Raw genomic sequence first — 19367 nt, 5'->3', positions numbered from 1 at the left:
CTGATCTGCACTCTGCCAAAGGGCTAGCTTGCGCTTTCTGGGTGGGACTCATCAAATCAGAAAAGGACATCTGTGCTACTCACTTACACTCTTTTTATTGTCATTGTAGAATTGATTGATCCACTCAGTGAAAAGGAGAGCATAACTCATCTTCTCCCAAAGAAGACGAACTAAAACAAGTCAAATCACACCCTAGAAATGTCCTTTCTCTTCTACTGCCATAAAGCAAATGTGGGGTCACTGACACATCTCGATATCTACATCTAAGTGTGACTAAGATGAATTCTTCCCCAAGAGCAATCCATCATAGTGATTTAAATATGAGTTGCCAGCAGCTCTGACCTTATTTCACCCACACTGGCTATTGATGCCTGAATAAACTCAATATGCAACTAGATTCAGTCAAATTCTCAAAGCTTGATATAATTAGACACACTGGGCATAAGGCTGCTGCTGACAATGCATCTGTATGAAAGTGTTCCCTGATGGGTGTTTATTTCTAATTAAACTAAGGTAAATGGATTTGGGATAGGACCCAATCTAGATGTTTATAATCTACATGTCAAAGATGTGTTTGGACCCCTCCATGCGTTACGAAAGGGAAGAGCATTGCTGTTCTTCTGGGGGTTCCTTTATTGCATTCTTTAAATGCTTCCTTCCAGACAGCCTCCTGGCTGCCATTTACGTAACTATTTCATTAATTGGATTTCATTCAAGGTAAATCATGATTGAGAATTGCAAACAAAGTGGTAATCCCCTGAATGAGCTAGTTCAGATAAGGACTGAATGGGGCAGACACAAAAATAGTGGTCTGACTTTCAACAATTGCAGGATTAGTGTCAAGTCCTGCCTTCCAAGTCCACCAGATGTTTTCTGGTTCTTCCTTCTCCTGAGCCAGAAGATGCTCAGAAACACTCTGATAGGGAGAGATAGGCAGGACACTGGTAGGAAATATGAGTTTTGGGCTGTCTGTATCTGCTCTTTAGACCCTCATTGTGTCCTGTCAGTGCTAGAGCTCCTTGTGTTGCTCAGAGTATCTGGAGACAGAAAAGCATCTGGGAGCTGTCCACTGTGGCCTGGGTGGAATAAAGAGGTCGGTGTTCTCATGCTCTGCCATGTCACAGCCGTCCTGGCTGAAGAGCTGGGGAGTTACAACAGCTCCACCCTTTACAAAAATCCCAAGTAGATGATGAAGGGATGTGTCACATTGCATTTCACCTTGAAACAAGGAAACAGGGAGTGGTGGTTCTCACTATGTCTTTGTTCTGATTGGCTGTTTTGCTACCAAGGAACAAAATATGGTACTAAACAATAAGAGGCGGTCAGCTTCATAAGGAAAACCTGACCCAAAATGCATGGGGTTGTGCGTGTGTTGGGGAGAGGGAAGGGTCATATATGTTCACAGAGGAATGCTTCCAAGGGTGTGCATTCATGTACTGTTAGGCCTGTCCCAAGCGTATGTTTTGCCTGTATGCATTTACATGTTTATGCATACCAAAATATGGTTTCTCTTTGTTTATGTATTCACCATAAGGGCAATCTGCCAGTCTTCCTGCACTGCAGGAATGTCCCCATCGCCAGAGACCTCCACCCTGTTGGTTTTCCATGAGAGGCAGGTATAAATTCACATTGTTGACCTGTGCCTGCTCATTCAGAAGCTTGGACCTCACATTCTGACATTGTGTTTCCTTCTTTTGCATTTGAGCTCAGCAGTAGCCTGTTGGCATCTTGTAGCATTTTTGGAGTTCAGAGCTGCTAGACAGCAGTGCCACATAAAAATAGGGAGTGGGACAACCCTAAAACTTAGGAAACAAGAGGAAATATGAAGTGATGAGAAAACAAGAGACAGATAGTGTCAGAGCAAGGTCCAGAGAGTTGTCCAATATAGTACATCAGTGGTTATTAGAGGATGCTTTAGGAAAAGGTACAAGAACCAGGCAAAACTTCTCCGAAACACTCTCCTAAACCTTAAGCAGAGACTTCCTAAGCTAAGTATTTTGGTACATTTTGTACTGTAGAGAAATGGATTTCTTTTCCAGGAAATGGTCCCGTGACCCTTTACACACATGTAGACTGTGAACACCCACAGTATCCCATGACCAGCTTTCCACATTTCAGCTCTAAGAGCAAAGAACCTCTTCCTTCACTTTCCTTTGAGCCTGATTCATGCCAGCTTCACTTGATACCCCCTAGTTCTTCTGCTGGAAAAGACTATGGATAGTAGATCCCTATTTGTCTACAGATAAAACCCTTTCAGTGAAGTAGCCTAGGATTTGCCATGGTGCTACCATAATCATCTCTGGAGAGGGCATCAGCAGTGGGGAGTCATTTAGGATAGAGGAAGGACACTACAGCGGGAACACAGGAGCAGCAGAAGAATGGACAAAGGGCATCTACAGCCTCGTGGTGAGGGCAGAGGTCTTAAAGGTGGGGCTGGTGAATAGGGAAGGTGGAGGAGGAAAGAACAAGAATCTACAGGCTCTATAAAATTATTTTCTTGGAGTTATGAGTGAGTTTCTTTCATGGACCTCACAAACACCCAGAACTATGAGACAGAGACTAAACCAGTGCTCTTCTTACTTACATCAGTTTTCTGTTTTTATCTGGCTGTTATTCTTTGTCTCTTTCAGGTTGAATTCACCCCTGACCAGATTGAAGGTGAGGAAGATGTGTTTCTCTTCTGTGCACAGTAAATACTGTCACTGGGAGGCTCTGGGAAGTGCTGGGGTGAACATGGGTGTGGTATTGGAGCTATCTTGAGAAGGCTGTGCTTTAATTCATGGCTTTGCTCCTGCTCCGTCCCTCTTCCAAATCCTATGTTGAGTTGGTCAAGAGAAAAGCTGGAAAGTCACGCACAATGAAGAGTAGATATTTGTTTCATTACAGAAAACATCAGCTGCACTGCCAATGAGGCAAAACCAAAAAAGAAAAAAAGCCCACACCCCCCAAAAACCTCAGTCCGAGATGCTCTTTCTTTAAGAAAACCCACTAACAAAATATCAGTCCTTTCAAGAGAAATTCTCCCAACTCTGCTTTTGAAAACTTTCCCCTGCATTCATTCAGAATTTAATGTGTTACAGTTTTATGACAGCTCTCCAGAAACCAGCAGATAATGACAGCGATGGCATTTTTTTTCTTTCAGAGCAAAACATCAGCATTCATTTCTGAAACCTTTGTCCCAGCCCAAGAAACTGATACTAAAACCTCATGCATGAAGTCCTGGGAACGCTACCACTGCAGCTGTCCCCTTTTTCCTCAACTACCAGCCTGGTTTTTACTTAAAGGATAATTGATAGATGGAGTCAAACATCTGGCAGAATATTGCTTTGGTCTTTAAACAGAACTGGGTAGAGCCTGTGAAAGATGGTATCGGAAAATGGGTTATTTAGAATAGATGAAAAAAAACCAAACCCACCACAGGCTATCCAGTCAGGCTGATTCAGAGAGGAGAGATACAGAAGGAAGGATTTTCTGAACTGGAAGCAAATACCACAATATCTTAGAGACTGAGGCTTTGCCACAGACTTCCAACATTACCTTGGGATTTTCAAGCCCCTCTTAATGGCTTTAGTTTATATTTTCTAACAACAGGTCAAAAGTAACTCATGATTGGAGGCAACTGTGAATTTCTGGAAACCTGCCCCTTTTCGACTTCCAAAGTCACGGGAGAACCATAGGAGAGGCACAATTCTGAGCCACAAACCTTTGAACTATTCCAGAAGCACACAATAGCTGGATCTCTCATCAGCTAATGTTTTCAGAATTGGATAGGACCCACCTAGCTTCTATGCCTTGTTTTCTCTCTCCCTGTGGAGAACTAGCTCTAGAGACTATATCAGAGAATGGGAAAAGAAATGACTTATTCAGAAAAAATTGGGGTGGTTATCTGGTCATCAGCCCATTGGAATGGCTAGGAATTGACAAATTTGGAGCAACCCTAGGGCTACCATAAAAGGTAGCAGGTCTAGAGCAGATGTAGACCATCTTTAGAAACAGAAAGTTGCATCTTCTTTCTTTTATTCTTTTCTTCTTACAGCTGCCTTCTCGTCTAGCTGTACTCACTGCATACACAGAGAAAAGCTGGGAATCCAAGCCTTGTGAAACAGGATATCCTTGAAATATCAAAGGGAAAGCCATGGGGCAGGAAGGAGATAACATCATCTGTGTGAGAAAGGCTATGAGACCTCCACATCAGCTACAACAGCACAACAGTTATACTGTGTGCTAGCACTGGGGAGAAACACTAAACTCACTCAAGGTTAATCCCACAGTTGGTTCATAGGTTCTGCCATGAGTTGCTGGAAGGAGTGCCTAATGGCCTGAACATCACCTGGGGACTGACCACTGCTCGTCTGTCAGCTCCTCAATTTCTTTCCTCCTGGCCTCTTCTGGTTCTTTTTTTTTGCTCTCCTCTCCTTCATCTCACCTGAAGGTTCTTAGGTTCATAGATGAGTAGGCAGACAGATTGATAGTTGCTAGATAGATATTTACTCCTAGGTAGAGCTTAGATGCTTCAGATGTAGAGTTATATCTACAGCATGGTCCACAGTTGGCCCTGGATTGTCCCTGGCATTTTCTGTCCTCTGTACTAGTTTGCACATGTCAAAACTTTGCCAAGAAGTGTGCCACCAGCTTAAGAAAGTGGACAATCAGTATTCCAGTGCTTGAAACTGTTTTATTTTGTGTTAAAAGCACAGATTAGAAAGCAAGCACCACTTGCCATGATTTATAGCTGCTATACTGACTGTTGGCATGACTTGAGAGTTGGGACTCACAGAAGCTCTAGATTAATATGTCTTTTTGATTTGTGTTTTTTTCCCGTTCTCTCCTCACACTCTCAAGCTTCCAAGATTGCCAGCTCTTCCTTTCTTCTGGGTTTCAGTTGCACTTGTTTTGTTCTGGATTCATTTTCAGCTCCACACTGCACTGCTAATTTTGTCAAATTTCCTCTTTCAGGAAGTCATCAGGAGGTCAAGGTCACCTGTCATACTTTTATATGTGTTTTTTAAAAAATAGACCTCTAATGTGTAATTATCACCTCTCTTTCTCTCTCTCTGTTGACCAGATGAGGACCTAGGTGTCTCAGTGAGACTAGATGCTTCCCCATTTGTCAGCTGAAACTAGATCGATAGGAAGTCCATCCTATGTGTTAGATATTACTGGCTGTCAGTCTATCACGATTGACCCAACTGGTTTTCTGGCAGCTGATTTGAATTGAGGTGGTGGAGGAGAAACAGACAATGCAACATCTCAAGGTCTTTCCCAGCCCAGTCTTCTAGGATACTCTGAACCTCTTCTAGCTAAGAAGACGACTTTTTTGCACCAGACTTGCTTCCCTGCAAGGACTCATTATTATGTTAGCCCCTGAAATGTTACTCTCAGAAGGAGAAGAAAGGTCTGTGGGTGAAGCCATGTGTAACACACCCATCTTTACATGCCCTCCTGCCTCAACTGCGAGTGAAATTCATTGGTTGTGGCAATGTGTATTTATGAAACTGGATTTCTGGTCTCCTCAGCCCCGTAAATTGCTGAAAAGAGAAGAATATGAGCTATTCAAGATGAGAAGATAGGTAGCAATTAAGCATATGAAAATATACACTGCTCCTGCCAGTGGTTTAATGGCTAGCAGGAGGACAAAGGAGACCATAGCCATGCTGGTTTCATTGCTTTGATGGAAACTTGCATTAAGCCAGCAAATGTAAATGCAAATGAAAAAGAAAAAAAAAGCTGCTTCTGTATATTGACAAAAAGGGGTTTCCAAACCCACAGGCCAATGCTTTGGTGAGAGGCGGTTACATCTGATTTTAAATAAAAAAAAAAATTAAAAAAAAAAAAAAGAGAGAAATGTGAGCTATCGGTAGCTATAATGAATTGTGAACCTTTGAACCTTTAGGAGGTGGTGTGAAGGGTGCTCAGGCAATTGGTCTCAGGGAGCAGGTAAGCAGCAGGCAGATGAGTGGCTCAGGGAGGTAGGTGCATTTCTCATCCACCTCAGCTGCTGAGGCCCCAAGGAAAGGACAGAGCTGGGAGTGGGTCTCTGGCCCCCTTCCACTGTCAGCAAGGAGCCCGTGAAAATCCACTATTGCCCTCTGCTGGAGTGAGGGCTGCCAATGGGACCTGGGCTCCAGCCAGTGACAGAGGAGGCAAAGATCCAGGAGAGAGAGGCAGGGAGAGAAAGAAAGAGAAAGCAAAAAGGAGAATGCAAACAAGAAAACAAAGGGAGCATTAATTAGTCCAAAATGAGAAAATGCATCATTGTTTGAAAGTGTTGGATGAAGAAGGAAATGAATAAGAAATATGAATGGAATGATAAAAATGGAAAGGGAGGGAGAAAGGAGGAGAAGTAAATCCAGCAACACTGAAAGAAGGAAGGAGAGAGGGAAATAAGCAAAGGAGAAGAAAGAAAAAAGAGAGAGGGGGAATAATGAGGAGGAGAAGGAATTGAGAAGGGAAAGATGGAGAAAATCTGGCATGCAGAGTGCATGGCTGAATGGTTGAATGAGTCAGGATCTAGGCAAAAAAAGAGAGCCTTAAAAGAGAGTTTAGATATTAGGAGGGAAACATATACAGAAGAGTAACAGCAGGGCAAGGGGCAGATTCAGGGATTCACAGCTTTAAAGCCAAAGGGATATTTGTGATCACTTGTAGACTGTGTACTATGAAGGGTGTTCATTAAACGATAACAGCCTATTACTGTTGCCTGTGCCCTGAGACGCTCCTCTGTCTCTGCAATGTGTCTGCAACTCCAACAGAGAAAGGCAAACCTGAGTAACCAGTGTGTCTGGGCAAGTCTTCCCTGGGATCCTGCACTGACCCCATTAATTAATGGTAGAACAGGGACCCTATCCCATGGGAATGCTCATGTCAAGGTATTGCTGCTCTAAGGGACTCCCTCTTCGGCGAGAAGTAAAGAGAGGACATGAGGATATGTTCACGAGGATATAGTGGAGAGGAGCTGGCTGTCTTGCAAGGGGAAGGGCTCTGCTTGGGCACACAGGGGAAAGCAGGCAGATATGAAACCACTGGAGGGAATGATTGCATTTCCACATATGAGTTCTGGCCTGGCATTGGTAGCTGATGGCATCCCAAACCTGACTTCTTCAGATGGAATTGGACTGGGTGCTAGAAAAAAGAAAAATCAGAGGATTCTTCTAGACCTACTCCTTGACACTGTTAAATACAGCAATAGATCAGTTATAAGGTTTTTCCATATACCTTCACCTTCCCCCACCAATAGGCTGCATGTTATGTGATTATTCCAGTAGGCTGACATGGCATATCTTGTTACCTGCTAATAGAGGTTCTCCTTTATCTCAGTGGCTCTGTCAGTGCTCTCTAAGCATATAATGCTGGATACAATATCCAGTTAGCTAATGAGCAGAACTGCTATTGAATTCTGTGCCATCCTGAGTGCTCCTGATGAGCTGGAAAGCTCTTAAGACCAACCATTTCTATAAGTTTGTTTGTACTTCCCGATGTTAGCTGAGACGGAAATACCATGAGAAGTGCATTTGACCTCTCCAATTCCATTCCCTGATTGAACCGGAAAATGCAGGGGAGGAGGAACAAAAACATTGCAGATAACAGCAACAACAAGGCTCATCAAACTTGTTCCCAAACTGCAAAATAAAAGGGCCAGGCAGAGTTACTTAGGGGGAAGGTCTAGGCTTGCTTTGACTCTATCTAAGGGAGTGTGGAATGCATTTCTTTTTATATTTTTGTCTTCCAGAATTTAAGGAAGCGTTCTCACTCTTTGACCGGACTCCTAAATCTGAGATGAAAATCACATACGCACAATGCGGAGATGTCTTGAGAGCTTTGGGGCAGAATCCAACCCAGGCTGAGGTCATGAAAGTGCTTGGCAGACCCAAACCAGAAGGTTGGTGTCCTCCTCTGTGTTTGTTTTGAAAAAGATCGCTCCAAGAATTATTTGTGAAGCAGTTGAGGTCTCCATTTTCTGATGGAAAGATTAATTATGAAATAACAAGGGATATGGAACAGCCTCTGCAAATCGATAGCAGAAAAGTAAATGAGGAAAAAAAAAAAATCTTGCAGTCAATATAATTGTCTCAAATATAGGAGAATGAATTAATTTAATGGCCCTGTGCATCAATGTGTTCTACAATGACAAGTTTTTGCTTTTTAAAATTGCTTTGATGACAGGCATTCACTTGTGTTTACTAAAAATGCAGACATTTTGAAGACTTCCAAAGAAACAAAGAGATAGACTGAATGTGAGGACATAGTTTGTTCTACAAAAGCATATATTAGAGGGTCTGTAATGATTGCAGTAATATCTCCCTTCAACGTTCACCATACACTGGATATCTCTTCAGAACAAAGGAAATCTCTCCCAGACCATATCTACATTCAGGCATTTTCCAGATTACTTCTCTGTCCTTTCCTTCCACTGAGGTGGAACTGACAATTAGGCCATCATTCAACAACTGTGGTATGTCAGGATATGGCAATGAGACCGTGCCAGGTGGGACAAGGAGTCATATGGGAACAAAATGCCCTCTGATGCTTTTGAAAGGCAAAGAATCAGGAAAATGGCATACACAGCCCTGCTCCTGTCTATTTGTTCTGAAGCTCTTCTCCCACTGTGGTTTTAAGCATCTCTGTGTTATAGGGCTGCAAAGCAAAGCTGATTTTGTTTTGGCAATGAGCTTCTCTTACTGTCTTCTGCTTAGTTTAGTACTTTTATGTTTCATGCAACAGTCTTGGGAGTCTCACAGTATTTTCTTTCCTTGATGTTTGCATAGGTCAGATACTAGGATCTATCTATCTATCTGTCTATTAAAACCTCATATTTCTCTCTCTGCCAGACCTCTGTCCCCCCCTTTCCATTCTTCCATCTGTACTGATGATATTTCCATGCTCTTTTCTCCCCTTTAACTGGCATTTATTGCCACAGTTCTTCTACCCTCACCACCTGCCCATGGTGGATGCCCCATGATTAGTCCTCAACTCTCCCAGAACCCACCAAAACTTTCATTTCTATCTGTGTCTTTGTAGACATGAACTCCAAGATGATCGACTTTGAGACCTTCCTGCCCATGCTCCAGCATATTGCTAAGACGAAAGACACAGGCACCTACGAGGACTTCGTGGAGGGTCTGCGTGTGTTCGACAAGGAGGGGAATGGAACAGTGATGGGGGCTGAACTCCGCCACGTTTTGGCTACCCTGGGTAAGCTGAACCTTTCCTCATGCGGTTTCATCACTGAGGTCTTTCCCTTACAGCTTGTATCATTCTGGGTAACCTTTATGGAGAAAATGACTGAGCAAGACTTCAGCCATCACATTACCCTCAGTTATAAAGACCAAAAATGTTCTTTAATAATGAAGCTAAAAATCACTGACCTACAGCTCAAGTATTTGTCTTTCCTCCTTCCTCCCTCCCTTCCTCCCTTCCTCCCTTCCTTCCTTCCTTCCTCCCTTCCTCCCTTCCTCCCTTCCTTCCTTCCTTCCTTCCTTCCTTCCTTCCTTCCTTCCTTCCTTCCTTCCTTCCTTCCTTCCTTCCTTCCTTCCTTCCTTCCTTCCTTCCTTCCTTCCTTCCTTCCTTCTTTGTTCTGGTGTTTTATTTCTCCAATAAATATTATATTTCTGTCATCATAAAACTATCTAAACTTTGGAAACCCCATCTATTCCTTCAATATTTGTCTCCATTTTTCTGCACCTTCAGAAAAGTTTTAAGATTAAGCACTTCTTTATCAGTCATCCACTTAACAGAAGTGTCTCTGAAATAGAAAACTCCTGTTTTTAAAGTAGGGATCAATATTTCTCCGTCCTCTCAAATTTTAACTGCAGAAGCTCAGTTTTTCACAGAGAGTGACGACAACGGAATGAGTGCAGGACAGAAAATTTGGCTGTAACTTAATGACAGGTTTCCAGTTTGGATTAGAAGGCACTGACATGTTGTCATCTGAATCCAATAAGCATTTCTCAAGATCAGCCTTTTCTACTAGTGTTTGTCTACTATTTTAAAGAAGGATGAGCCTGTACAAAAGAGATTTGATTTAGACTGAAGGATTCCAATGGTGGGTTTTGACCTGGGATATCAATTCAAAAAGCCAAACATTTTATGCCCAGGGATTTTCATTCAATGACACATCCATGTCTATTAATGACACAGGGAATAAGAAAATAAAGCAATGCTATTTTCCTTTTTATCACTGATGCTATCACATCAGTTTGGGGAACAAATTCAGTGATGACAAAAAAAACCTCACAGGGTCAGGATTGTTGCCCGGTCTAACCTTACCTGGGACAACGAAACCACTCTGTGCATTTTTGTGAGTTTCACAGTCCTACAAGAAATACTTTTGCACTTACCCTTCTATTTCCAGTAACCCAGAAAAATGTGGCAACATCTGACTTTCAAGTACTGAAAAGAAATATTTCAATCTTAAGAATTAACAGTTCTGTTAATAGTGGCATATCTAAATACTGGTAAAATCCTCGGCACAGCCAAGTATTCTGTAAATTAGCATGCTTTTCTGTTTAATTTTCAAAAAATCGTTTGAATTTTCACAGGTTCACATCAGCTGAGGACTTGTTCCTGTGTACAGAACTCAGTGATGGAAAAGTGGAAAAACATGAGTAGCAGGGCACACTCAATGCACTTTATTTTATTTTCATTTCTATGATTTCAGGTGGCCAAGAAGGCCGATAGCATCCTGGTTTATATCAGAAATAGTGTGGCCAGCAGGACCAGGGAGGTGATAGTGCCCTTGTACTCAGCACTGGTGAAGCCACACCTCGAATCCTGTGTTCAGTTTTGGGCCCCTCACTCCAAGAAGGACATTGAGGAGCGTGGCCAGAAAAGGGCAACAAAGCTGGTGAAGGGTCTAGAGAACAAGGCTTATGAGGAGTGCTGAGGGAACTGGGGTTGTTTAGCCTGGAGAAAAGGAGGCTGAGGAGAGACCTTATTGCTCTCTGCAACTGCCTGAAAGGAGGTTGTAGCGAGGTGGGGGTCGGTCTCATCTCCCAAGTAACAAGTGATAGGACAAGAGGAAACAGCCTCAAGTTGAGCCAGGGGAGGTTTAGATTAGATATTAGGAAAAACTTCTTCACTGAAAGGGTTGTCAAGCATTGGAACAGGCTGCTTAGGGAAGTGGTTGAGTCACCAACGTTGGAGGTATTTCAAAGACTGGTAGATGTGGTGCTTAGGGACATGGTTTAGTGGTGGACTTGGCAGTGCTGGGTTAATGGTTGGATTCGATGATCTGAAAGGTCTTTTCCAACCTAAATGATTCCATGATTCTATGAAATCCCCCTCAGATTTCTCCCTTACATTTCTGCAACTCATTTGATCTCATCCTAAAATCAGTGCCTAATATCAGAATAAGGAGATGGATTGGGTTGATATCTGCTTAACCAGAATGAAGCTTTACAGGTTAATAGGTCCCTAATTTTAATTAGATAATTAAATTAAATGGAATGGATCACTGATCCAAATCAGAGATCCTAAGTTTGATTTTGGAATCTTCCTGAACCTCAGACTCAGAGACAAACTAGATGGTGATTCTACTATGAATTTACTTAGTGAGCACTTGGTTAAAAAGTGACTAAAGCCTTCAAGTTTTGGCACTTAGAGAAAGCTTATTCTTAGAAGAATGAGTATGTGAACATAATATCATGTGGGTTTCCATATTTATTCTGTCTTTCTGGTTTTCGGATCAAATTTTCTCAGTTTGCAAGTTCAAAAGTAGCTTTCCTAGCAGTCAGCACCACAAATTAAGCTGAAGAGAAATTCTCTCCCTCTTCTCTCTCACTTTCTTTTTTATTCTTGGATTCTCTGAACTGTGCTTTGTACATTCTTTAAAAAAGGGTTCAGGCACTAAACAGGCATTTTGCTTTCCACCCAGGTGAGAGGTTGACTGAAGAGGAAGTTGATAAGCTAATGGCTGGTCAGGAAGATGCCAATGGCTGTATCAACTATGAAGGTAGGTATGACCACTCCGGTCTGAGCAGTGGTTATGTGTTTGAAGGCTTTGTTGCAATTATCCTGAGAAAGTTCAAACCTGTGGAAGATCTGACTCCCAAAGATCTGGATGTGTGCTTTTCCAAATTTTAGACCAATTCAGATTCTATAATTCATCTGGTATACCCTGTCTGTTGAAGCTTACTTGTATTTTCCATAGTTGAATGGCCGTGGCCCTTTCAGGAGGTGAGGCTGTATATTCTTATTTTGTTTGCCTTTTTAAAAAAAAAATTGCATTATTTTTTCTACCTGCTCCCACAGTTCCTTGTCCTTTGAGAAAGAGATACACATCCTTTTGGAGACTTCTTTACAGAAAATCACTATGTTTTAATTAAAAACCTCAATAAAAATTGTTATCCTTAACATCATCTTTGCTGTCCTAAGAATCCTGCAAGACCTTCCAAAGACTTTCCATTTTATTTAATTGTTATTGTAGAAAGCCAGAATAAAAGGATTTGGTCATGAGTAAGTGGACCATGGTTCTCTCCTGCATCTTGCAAGCCTGCATGCTTCAGGCTGTTCAATAAAACCACAATATTCTAACAGGGATAATGAACACATGTTATCGTACACCACTGAGCCCTTCTTAAGGTTCACTGGGGACCGATGATTGTATCATCTTGGTGATTTAGCTGGTCTGTCATATTCACTGAGCCTTTTATGAATATTTGGGTTGGTGGTCTCCTACTTACAAATGCTATGTCAGTGATTTGAGCTCAGGGAAACAGTTCTTATGAGTATTTTATTGGTAGAAATCTGTAGATTTAGCCTACCCAAATGACTCATGAACTTATGCCTTATGAATTCAGGGAAATTCATAGCATGGGGGATTATTGGGAAGGAAAAAATATTTCCTTACTGCAAAATGTATTTTTCCTTTTCCTATTGAATTTCAATATTATATATAATGAATGCTTTTTTAAATGAAGAAAAATGGAACCCAAAACTTTTTGAACAAAAATTTAATTTGACTTCAAAATACCTTGTTTGTTTGTAAACCTGAGTTCACTGGAGAGATATAGTCACAATACCTGACTTGGTGACCTGCTGTGGATTCTGGAGGTTCACTCCAAAGGCACCTTCAGTGCCCCCTGACTTAGTACAAACGTGCTGAAATCTTGAAAGCCTTGCAAGATGAGGACCCAGAGTTTCTCATGGCTGTATACTTTGGAAAGCCAGTTCCATATGGCAGCCAGGGGTAAGGGATTAAGCAAGCTATGGATTGACCGATGTGTGTGTTCATTTCCGCTGGCTACCTAGACTGCTGGCTACACTTCCCTGTATATATGCTATCTTAAGGACTTACAAAGCATTTAGCACTTGGTGTCTGGTATCTTATTTAAAAAGTGGTGTGGTCTTCATTGCATCAGAAGAAGCAAGAAGAGTGAATTTAAATAACAACCAAGCTGAGATACCCAGGATGTTTCTGAATTCAATGAAAGGGAATTGATAAATTACTCTTCTCTTTCTCTTGTTTCCAGCTTTTGTGAAACATATCATGGCTAACTGAACACCAGGTGAGTCTCTTCTGTCCTCCTTACATATCCTATTATTTTGGTTTTGGCATCTGAGAGGGGCTTGAAGAATGTGTAAGTGACTAATCAAAGAGAGTGAATATTTTCAGCATGCTGTACGAGTAAGTAGGACATGAATGAGTAAAATGTTACCTTCATCCTATCAAGTGCACAGAAAATTGGTGACCTTTCTGCAATTGTCCGGTAAATCTGGATGCCTTTATTTTAGAAGTCCAACATAATATATCCTAAGAGGATTTGATTTCCAAAGGGCAAGTGCTCATTCCTTTCTGATTGAATGGAAACTTCAAAGGATGCACATTTTTCATGTCCACTTACAAGTCTCACTCCTAGACTTCTCCTAAAAAGGCGAGGAGATAGAACTGAGCTGACTGGAGAAAGGATGGGCAAAAAATCCAAGGAAAAGTAGATAAGAAGGAATAATGCAGGCTTATGTTGCTGAATCAACACTTGGAGGCTAATTGTTGGCTTTCCCTAAATATGTCTCCCAACATCTCCTGGCAATTGGGCTGGTTTTCCAGCAAAAGACATGATCTTTTTCCAGCACATCTGCTGGCTTTATTCAGTAGTGTTCTCGAAACCACAGTACCATTAAGGGTATCTCTGTCTCGCCATTGCAAATGAGCTGAACTTTATTTCCAGTATTTCCTGGTCTTTGTTTATTTTTTTATTCCTGGAAAAGGTGCCCACCCTTTTCAACTGGCATTCACCATTATTTATCTCTGTTCAGCTCTTGGGGAAGGTCTGACCTGAGAGTTAACCAAGTCCATCTATTCTGCAAAGGATCTGATAAACTGGGAAAAGCAGTGGCTTCTTTCAGATTTGTTCTGGTTGTTTTGGGTTTTGTTTGGATGGGTATTTTTTTTCTGCTTTGGTTTATTTTTCTACTCTGTCCTGACCAGGCTTGGCTTTGTTTTGCTTTTGGAGCTGACATCATCCCAGCCCGAGACCTGTCTGTTGTGTGGTGACTTTTGATTATGTTCACTGGCACCCCAGGGAGGGACTTAAGTAGGAGTCACATCCAGGTTTTGAGGACTTTTGTTCCAAGACGTAATTGAACAAAACGTAAACTGACTAAAAAAGATGACTGGGCTTATTTTCTTATTATGGCCCAGCTTTCTTTCTTAAAGGCATTTATCTTCTCTGAACATACACTCAGTTTTCCAGCACTGGCTCCCAGTTTTCAATTCCAAAGATCTGGACGGGCCCACAGCCATAGTGGGTAATCCCACAGCTAGCATGTTCCTTACTTGTTGTTTAGAGATGTTTCCAATCCTTAATGCTATCTTAAATCCACTGCCATGGGAAATTCCCATTCCAATGCCAAAAGTCTTTCTAGTCACCTGAAGCAATGTCCGCCACTGAAGAAGACAAGCGAGCAGTGGCAAGCTGTAAAGCTGACACAGGGCTGGGAGCTGCAGCATAGGGGCCAGCAAGAGTGTCTTTGCTTATTATGCGTTTGGAAAGGGAGCTGAGAGCTCCTGACTCACAGAGAACCTACATGCCACTGATTTGCCAATGAGCCATGATGGGTGTCATTCAGGGGTGGCATCTTCCACTCCCTGCCATGTTGCTGATGGCATGTTTAGGGAAAGACAAATGCAGTCTTTACCCTTGAAAGGGTGATGGCCCTTTGCCATAGAGCATATAACAAACAAATCCCAAAACACTGGATTTGAACTCAGTGGGAATCTGGATCTGAGTCCAAAAATAAAGTAGTGGCTCGTGTTACTTGGCCATTCCCATATGCTGGAGGAAAGCTAAATCTGTATCCTAGTATAAGCACTGAACTCTGTCTTTCCTTTTCTCTTTCTTTATTTTCTGAGCATAGTTGTGACTACTCTGTATTGACTTTTCTTATATACAGCCTCTCCACAGGCTTGTCCCCAGGTGCTATGTACTATTTATAACACAGAGTAATCAATTGCCTCTTCAATTAGTGACTCTTCCACTGTTTTTTTCAGCCTCCCCTGGTCAAGTGTTCTGCAGGATTATAGCCAACTAGTCTTCCTTCACAGTAGTCATTGCTGTAGAAAACACTCCCAGATTGGCTACACATCTACTCCTTACACTACTCAGCGGGAAAGTCATGGGCAGCAGGAGACATTAAGCTTTGTCACATAGCTAGAAAGCACTGTACCCTACTTGTGGTCCAATGACCACTGCAGTGTAGAGCAGGGCTGTGGGATACGTGCAGTGGACTACATGGACTCCCTGGGAAGGCAATGCACACAACTCTCCCCCTGCCATGTGACTGAATGTGTGATGAGCAAAGTCAACCCTACCTCACGGCCTGTCTCTTGGGTGCATATCCATTCATGGGAGCTGATCAAACAGCCCAAAGTGCTGGGAAAGAACATCTTTGGGAGCAAGTTGGATGTTGTCACAGTTGTACTTCTCTAACACAAACTTTGTGTTACAAAACCACCCTATTTAACTTTAAACATATAAGCTCAAGTAGTAGAGCAGTACAGCTGGAGAAACCGTCCATATTGTGTACACAGAGGCTCAATTTGATGTCCCACATGTAGGTTCATGGTGTTGTTTGAGATGCTCCAGGTGTTTCATATATCCATGGCCTCACAGATGGGAAGCAGAGCCCGTAGTAGACTAGTGCTTTCTGGCAGCTGGTAGCCAGGCAGGGTACTCTAGGACATCTCAAGTGACTCTAAGTGCTGAGGTATGGGGAAGTGAATTGAGCCCTGTGGCTTGAACTCATGTGACTGTAGGTGTAATTCTAGAATATGCCATCAGTATTTGGCCACCTGACATACTCTTCCTCGGCTCCCATCAGATTAAGATATTTACAAGTAGGTGCCTACATGAAAGCAGGGTATTTCTCTTTCCAGACCTGAAGGATGTCCAGTTAGATGGAGCATGCAGAGTGATTCACCTCATCCGAAGTAGGGACATGGATGCAGTGAGTCCAGCTGCCAACGCTGAGAAGGACAAATCTCCCACAAACACTATGTCATATTTGCCATCTGTATGGGAATGTTCTGAATGCCTTGGGTCTCCCAAATTGTATCAGATGCTTACAGTTCAGGAACTGAATCCTGCCTGAAATGTAGATGTTAGCTAAGAGAAATCCCTGTGCTCAAATGTTGCTGATAGGAGACTGACTACAGATAATAGAGGGATAACAGAAGTACAAGAAACTGTCCAGTGGTTCAGAAACTGGACTGTTTTTTCTGGAAAGCTGAGTCTTTACCCTAGCTTCACGTCTGACATGGCTATATTGCCTCTCCATATCACTGCTTCCCATGTTTTGTCCATCATTTACACTTTGAATGTAAGACTGTGGGGTTGAGACTGACTAAACTTATTTTGTCATGTTGTGCGATTGCTCTCCGATGTCAGTTAGCATCTCCGTAGTGCAGAGACACTCAGCTGCAGACTTTGCTGCCAATTAGCTGAGTACAGATGCATGAGGATGACTGAGGCTGATTCCTGGTGGCGTTGTTTGTTTCTTCTTTCTTCCTCTAATGCTTAAAAATAACTTTATTTTTAGGACAAGATAGGCGCTGAGAACCCCCGATGCTGGCCTTGGATTTCGATGTAATGGAATGTCTTCTCATTTTTCAGCCCAGATTCCCATTACAGAGCTACAAAATGTGCTGTCCCTAATGTTATTTGGATAAATGTTTTTTTGTTTGTTTTGTCTTGTTTCTTCATGGGAAGAGGGTGGCCTCTGTGGAGATTCAACTTCACTCAGGAAACTGAAGAAACTGGAATCTGAACTATGAATACCTGGGCATTGTCATTTTTTTCTGATAGAGAATATAAAGAGCAAAACAAAATTGTTAGGGGAGGGGGAAGAAAAGGGGAGTAATTTTTTTTCATGACTAAATAAATCAAAAAATGTATTCGTCATTTAGCCATATCTTTCCCTCCCCTCCCCTCTTCCTTCCCAAACAACTGGACCTTTCTTTTCGTGTTTATTGCATTTATAAAAAAATAGCTGTAAGAGGGTAAGGGAGAAAAGAAACTAAACCAGTTGTGTAAATCTCATGTATGCAAGGAATACTCTTAATTTTTAGAGAAAAATAGTAGAAGTAGAATGTCCAGCAATCAGCATGGCATTTGTTGAGCGTTGTTCACATGTTTCTCAGCTTTGGAAGATACCACCTTTAACATATAAGATGCAAAGGAAAAAAAGCAAAGCAAACCAGAAGTGTATACAATGTTTGCTAAAATGCATCCCTTCTCCACCAGGATTACTTCCTATTCCAACAGTCTGACCTATGAAACAAGTAAAACGCCTTTCCCAGTGCAAACTCGAAATTGTTCTCATATACATATCTTGGTCCTGTAGCTTTTCGCAGTAAAACTTGGGATTCTTTGTCACCTGGTTTTATCATTGTTTCTGTGTCTGTGTGAGGGAAGGGGAAACGGGAAATAAATGCTGTTGGGAAAAACCTCAGTAGAGGCAAAGGAAAGCTGAGAAGCGTGAAAAAGCACACGGATTAAGTTGGCTCATTTTCTGTGGAATAATAATTTAAAAAGTAAAAAAAAAAAAAAAAAGCTATATCCTTTGGAGGTGGAAAAAGGAGAAGTTATAGGCTGGTACATTTTGTTAGGAAATACCAAAAAATCTAAATATGCAACACTCCATTTAAGCAAGAGGTATTGTTAAAACAGACAACTTGGAAACTTAGTAAAGGAAAGATAATCAGTGGAACATTGCAATACCGGAATATGAACTGCATAGCAATGACTGAATAGGTCATCTCCGCGGAGAAGAATTGCTATGAATGAGAGAACACAAACAATCAAATTACGTGAATATACAAGCTGTAACAAAATGTACCACTGAATAGCCATAATAGAAAATCAACAGTTAGAAAGCTAAATGTGTTATCAAGCTGATGGCAATAACAATAAAATGCTAAAGGAAATTCAAAAGGCTAGTGCAGAGGGAGGAGTAGAAAGATGTTAATAATGACAGGAATGTCTTACATCCAGCCTGGGTTAACTGTACACAAGGGTGCAAGTAAGAGGCAAAAAAAATTTGTCACCATAAATCACCAGTTTTGAAGAAACTACCTCTGAAGCATCAGTCCTGAACAGAGCCAAGTGCTGAACAGGCCATTGACAAGGCCATGAGATTAGCAACTAGGTTTGCTCTAGTGTGCCAGCGACGGACATCAGAGACAGTGACCACCAGTCATCCATCTCCTCCTCAGGGCTCCCTTTGTGGACATCCGTTTCCATTCTCAGCGTTGGCTCCTGTGATTTCCTAGGGCCTAGTTTGTCTTGGGGCAAACACCATCTCATAAGCATCTTGCCTTCACTGTCTTATAAATACGTATTTGGACCCTAATGGTAGCTTAATATTGTTTGGAATCAAAGGTGTAGAGTCGTTGGAAAATGCAGTTTGTTCTTCCTTTCCTGCTGGTACAATGAATCACTTGGGAATGTCTCCTGTCTTCTGTGATACTCTTACAAGGATATCTCTAGTTTAAAGACCCCTTGATCTCTAGGACTCATAGAGCTGAGAAGCTCTGTGAGGGCTCAGTACAGAAACACTCTGCTAGTAGGTACCATCTGACTACCTCCTCTGTGTCCTCCATCCTCTGTTGTTCTGTCACCAAAACTTACCTCTAAATTGGGCTATTGCCATCACACAATGAGTCCTACATGGCCTAGTCTAGGGCCAAACCTGCCAAAATTTCCATCAAAATCAAAGCATGGTTGTTTGTTCTGACTTCTTTTCAGAGAGATTTAGTTACCACATCAGGTGCAGCTTAGGTGGAGAAGAAATCCTAATTGCTCTAGTGGGCCATCAGCTGCTTTCTTCTTAACTGCTAAACACAAATCCACCACTCTGCCGCTACTCAGACT

General features: G+C 42.0%; 1 protein-coding gene across 1 annotated transcript in view; it reads left to right on the top strand.

The window, feature by feature from the left end:
* Positions 1 to 17870, top strand: part of MYL3 (myosin light chain 3) — a 37463-nt gene extending 19593 nt beyond the window's left edge. The window contains exons 2-7 of the mRNA XM_009475321.2: positions 2631 to 2658; positions 7730 to 7879; positions 9019 to 9192; positions 11873 to 11950; positions 13470 to 13505; positions 17035 to 17870. Coding sequence (XP_009473596.1) covers positions 2631 to 2658; positions 7730 to 7879; positions 9019 to 9192; positions 11873 to 11950; positions 13470 to 13498 — 459 coding nt within the window. The 3' untranslated portion in view covers positions 13499 to 13505; positions 17035 to 17870. The remainder of the gene's footprint in view (positions 1 to 2630; positions 2659 to 7729; positions 7880 to 9018; positions 9193 to 11872; positions 11951 to 13469; positions 13506 to 17034) is intronic.
* Positions 17871 to 19367: the final 1497 nt, after the last annotated feature.

This window comes from Nipponia nippon, unplaced genomic scaffold (assembly GCF_047370975.1).
Source record: "Nipponia nippon isolate SJK-2023a ecotype South Korea unplaced genomic scaffold, ASM4737097v1 scaffold_1, whole genome shotgun sequence".
Classification (NCBI taxonomy): domain Eukaryota; kingdom Metazoa; phylum Chordata; class Aves; order Pelecaniformes; family Threskiornithidae; genus Nipponia; species Nipponia nippon.
The sequence above is the reverse complement of the archived record's forward strand: the minus strand, read 5'-3'. Positions and strand labels throughout refer to the sequence as shown.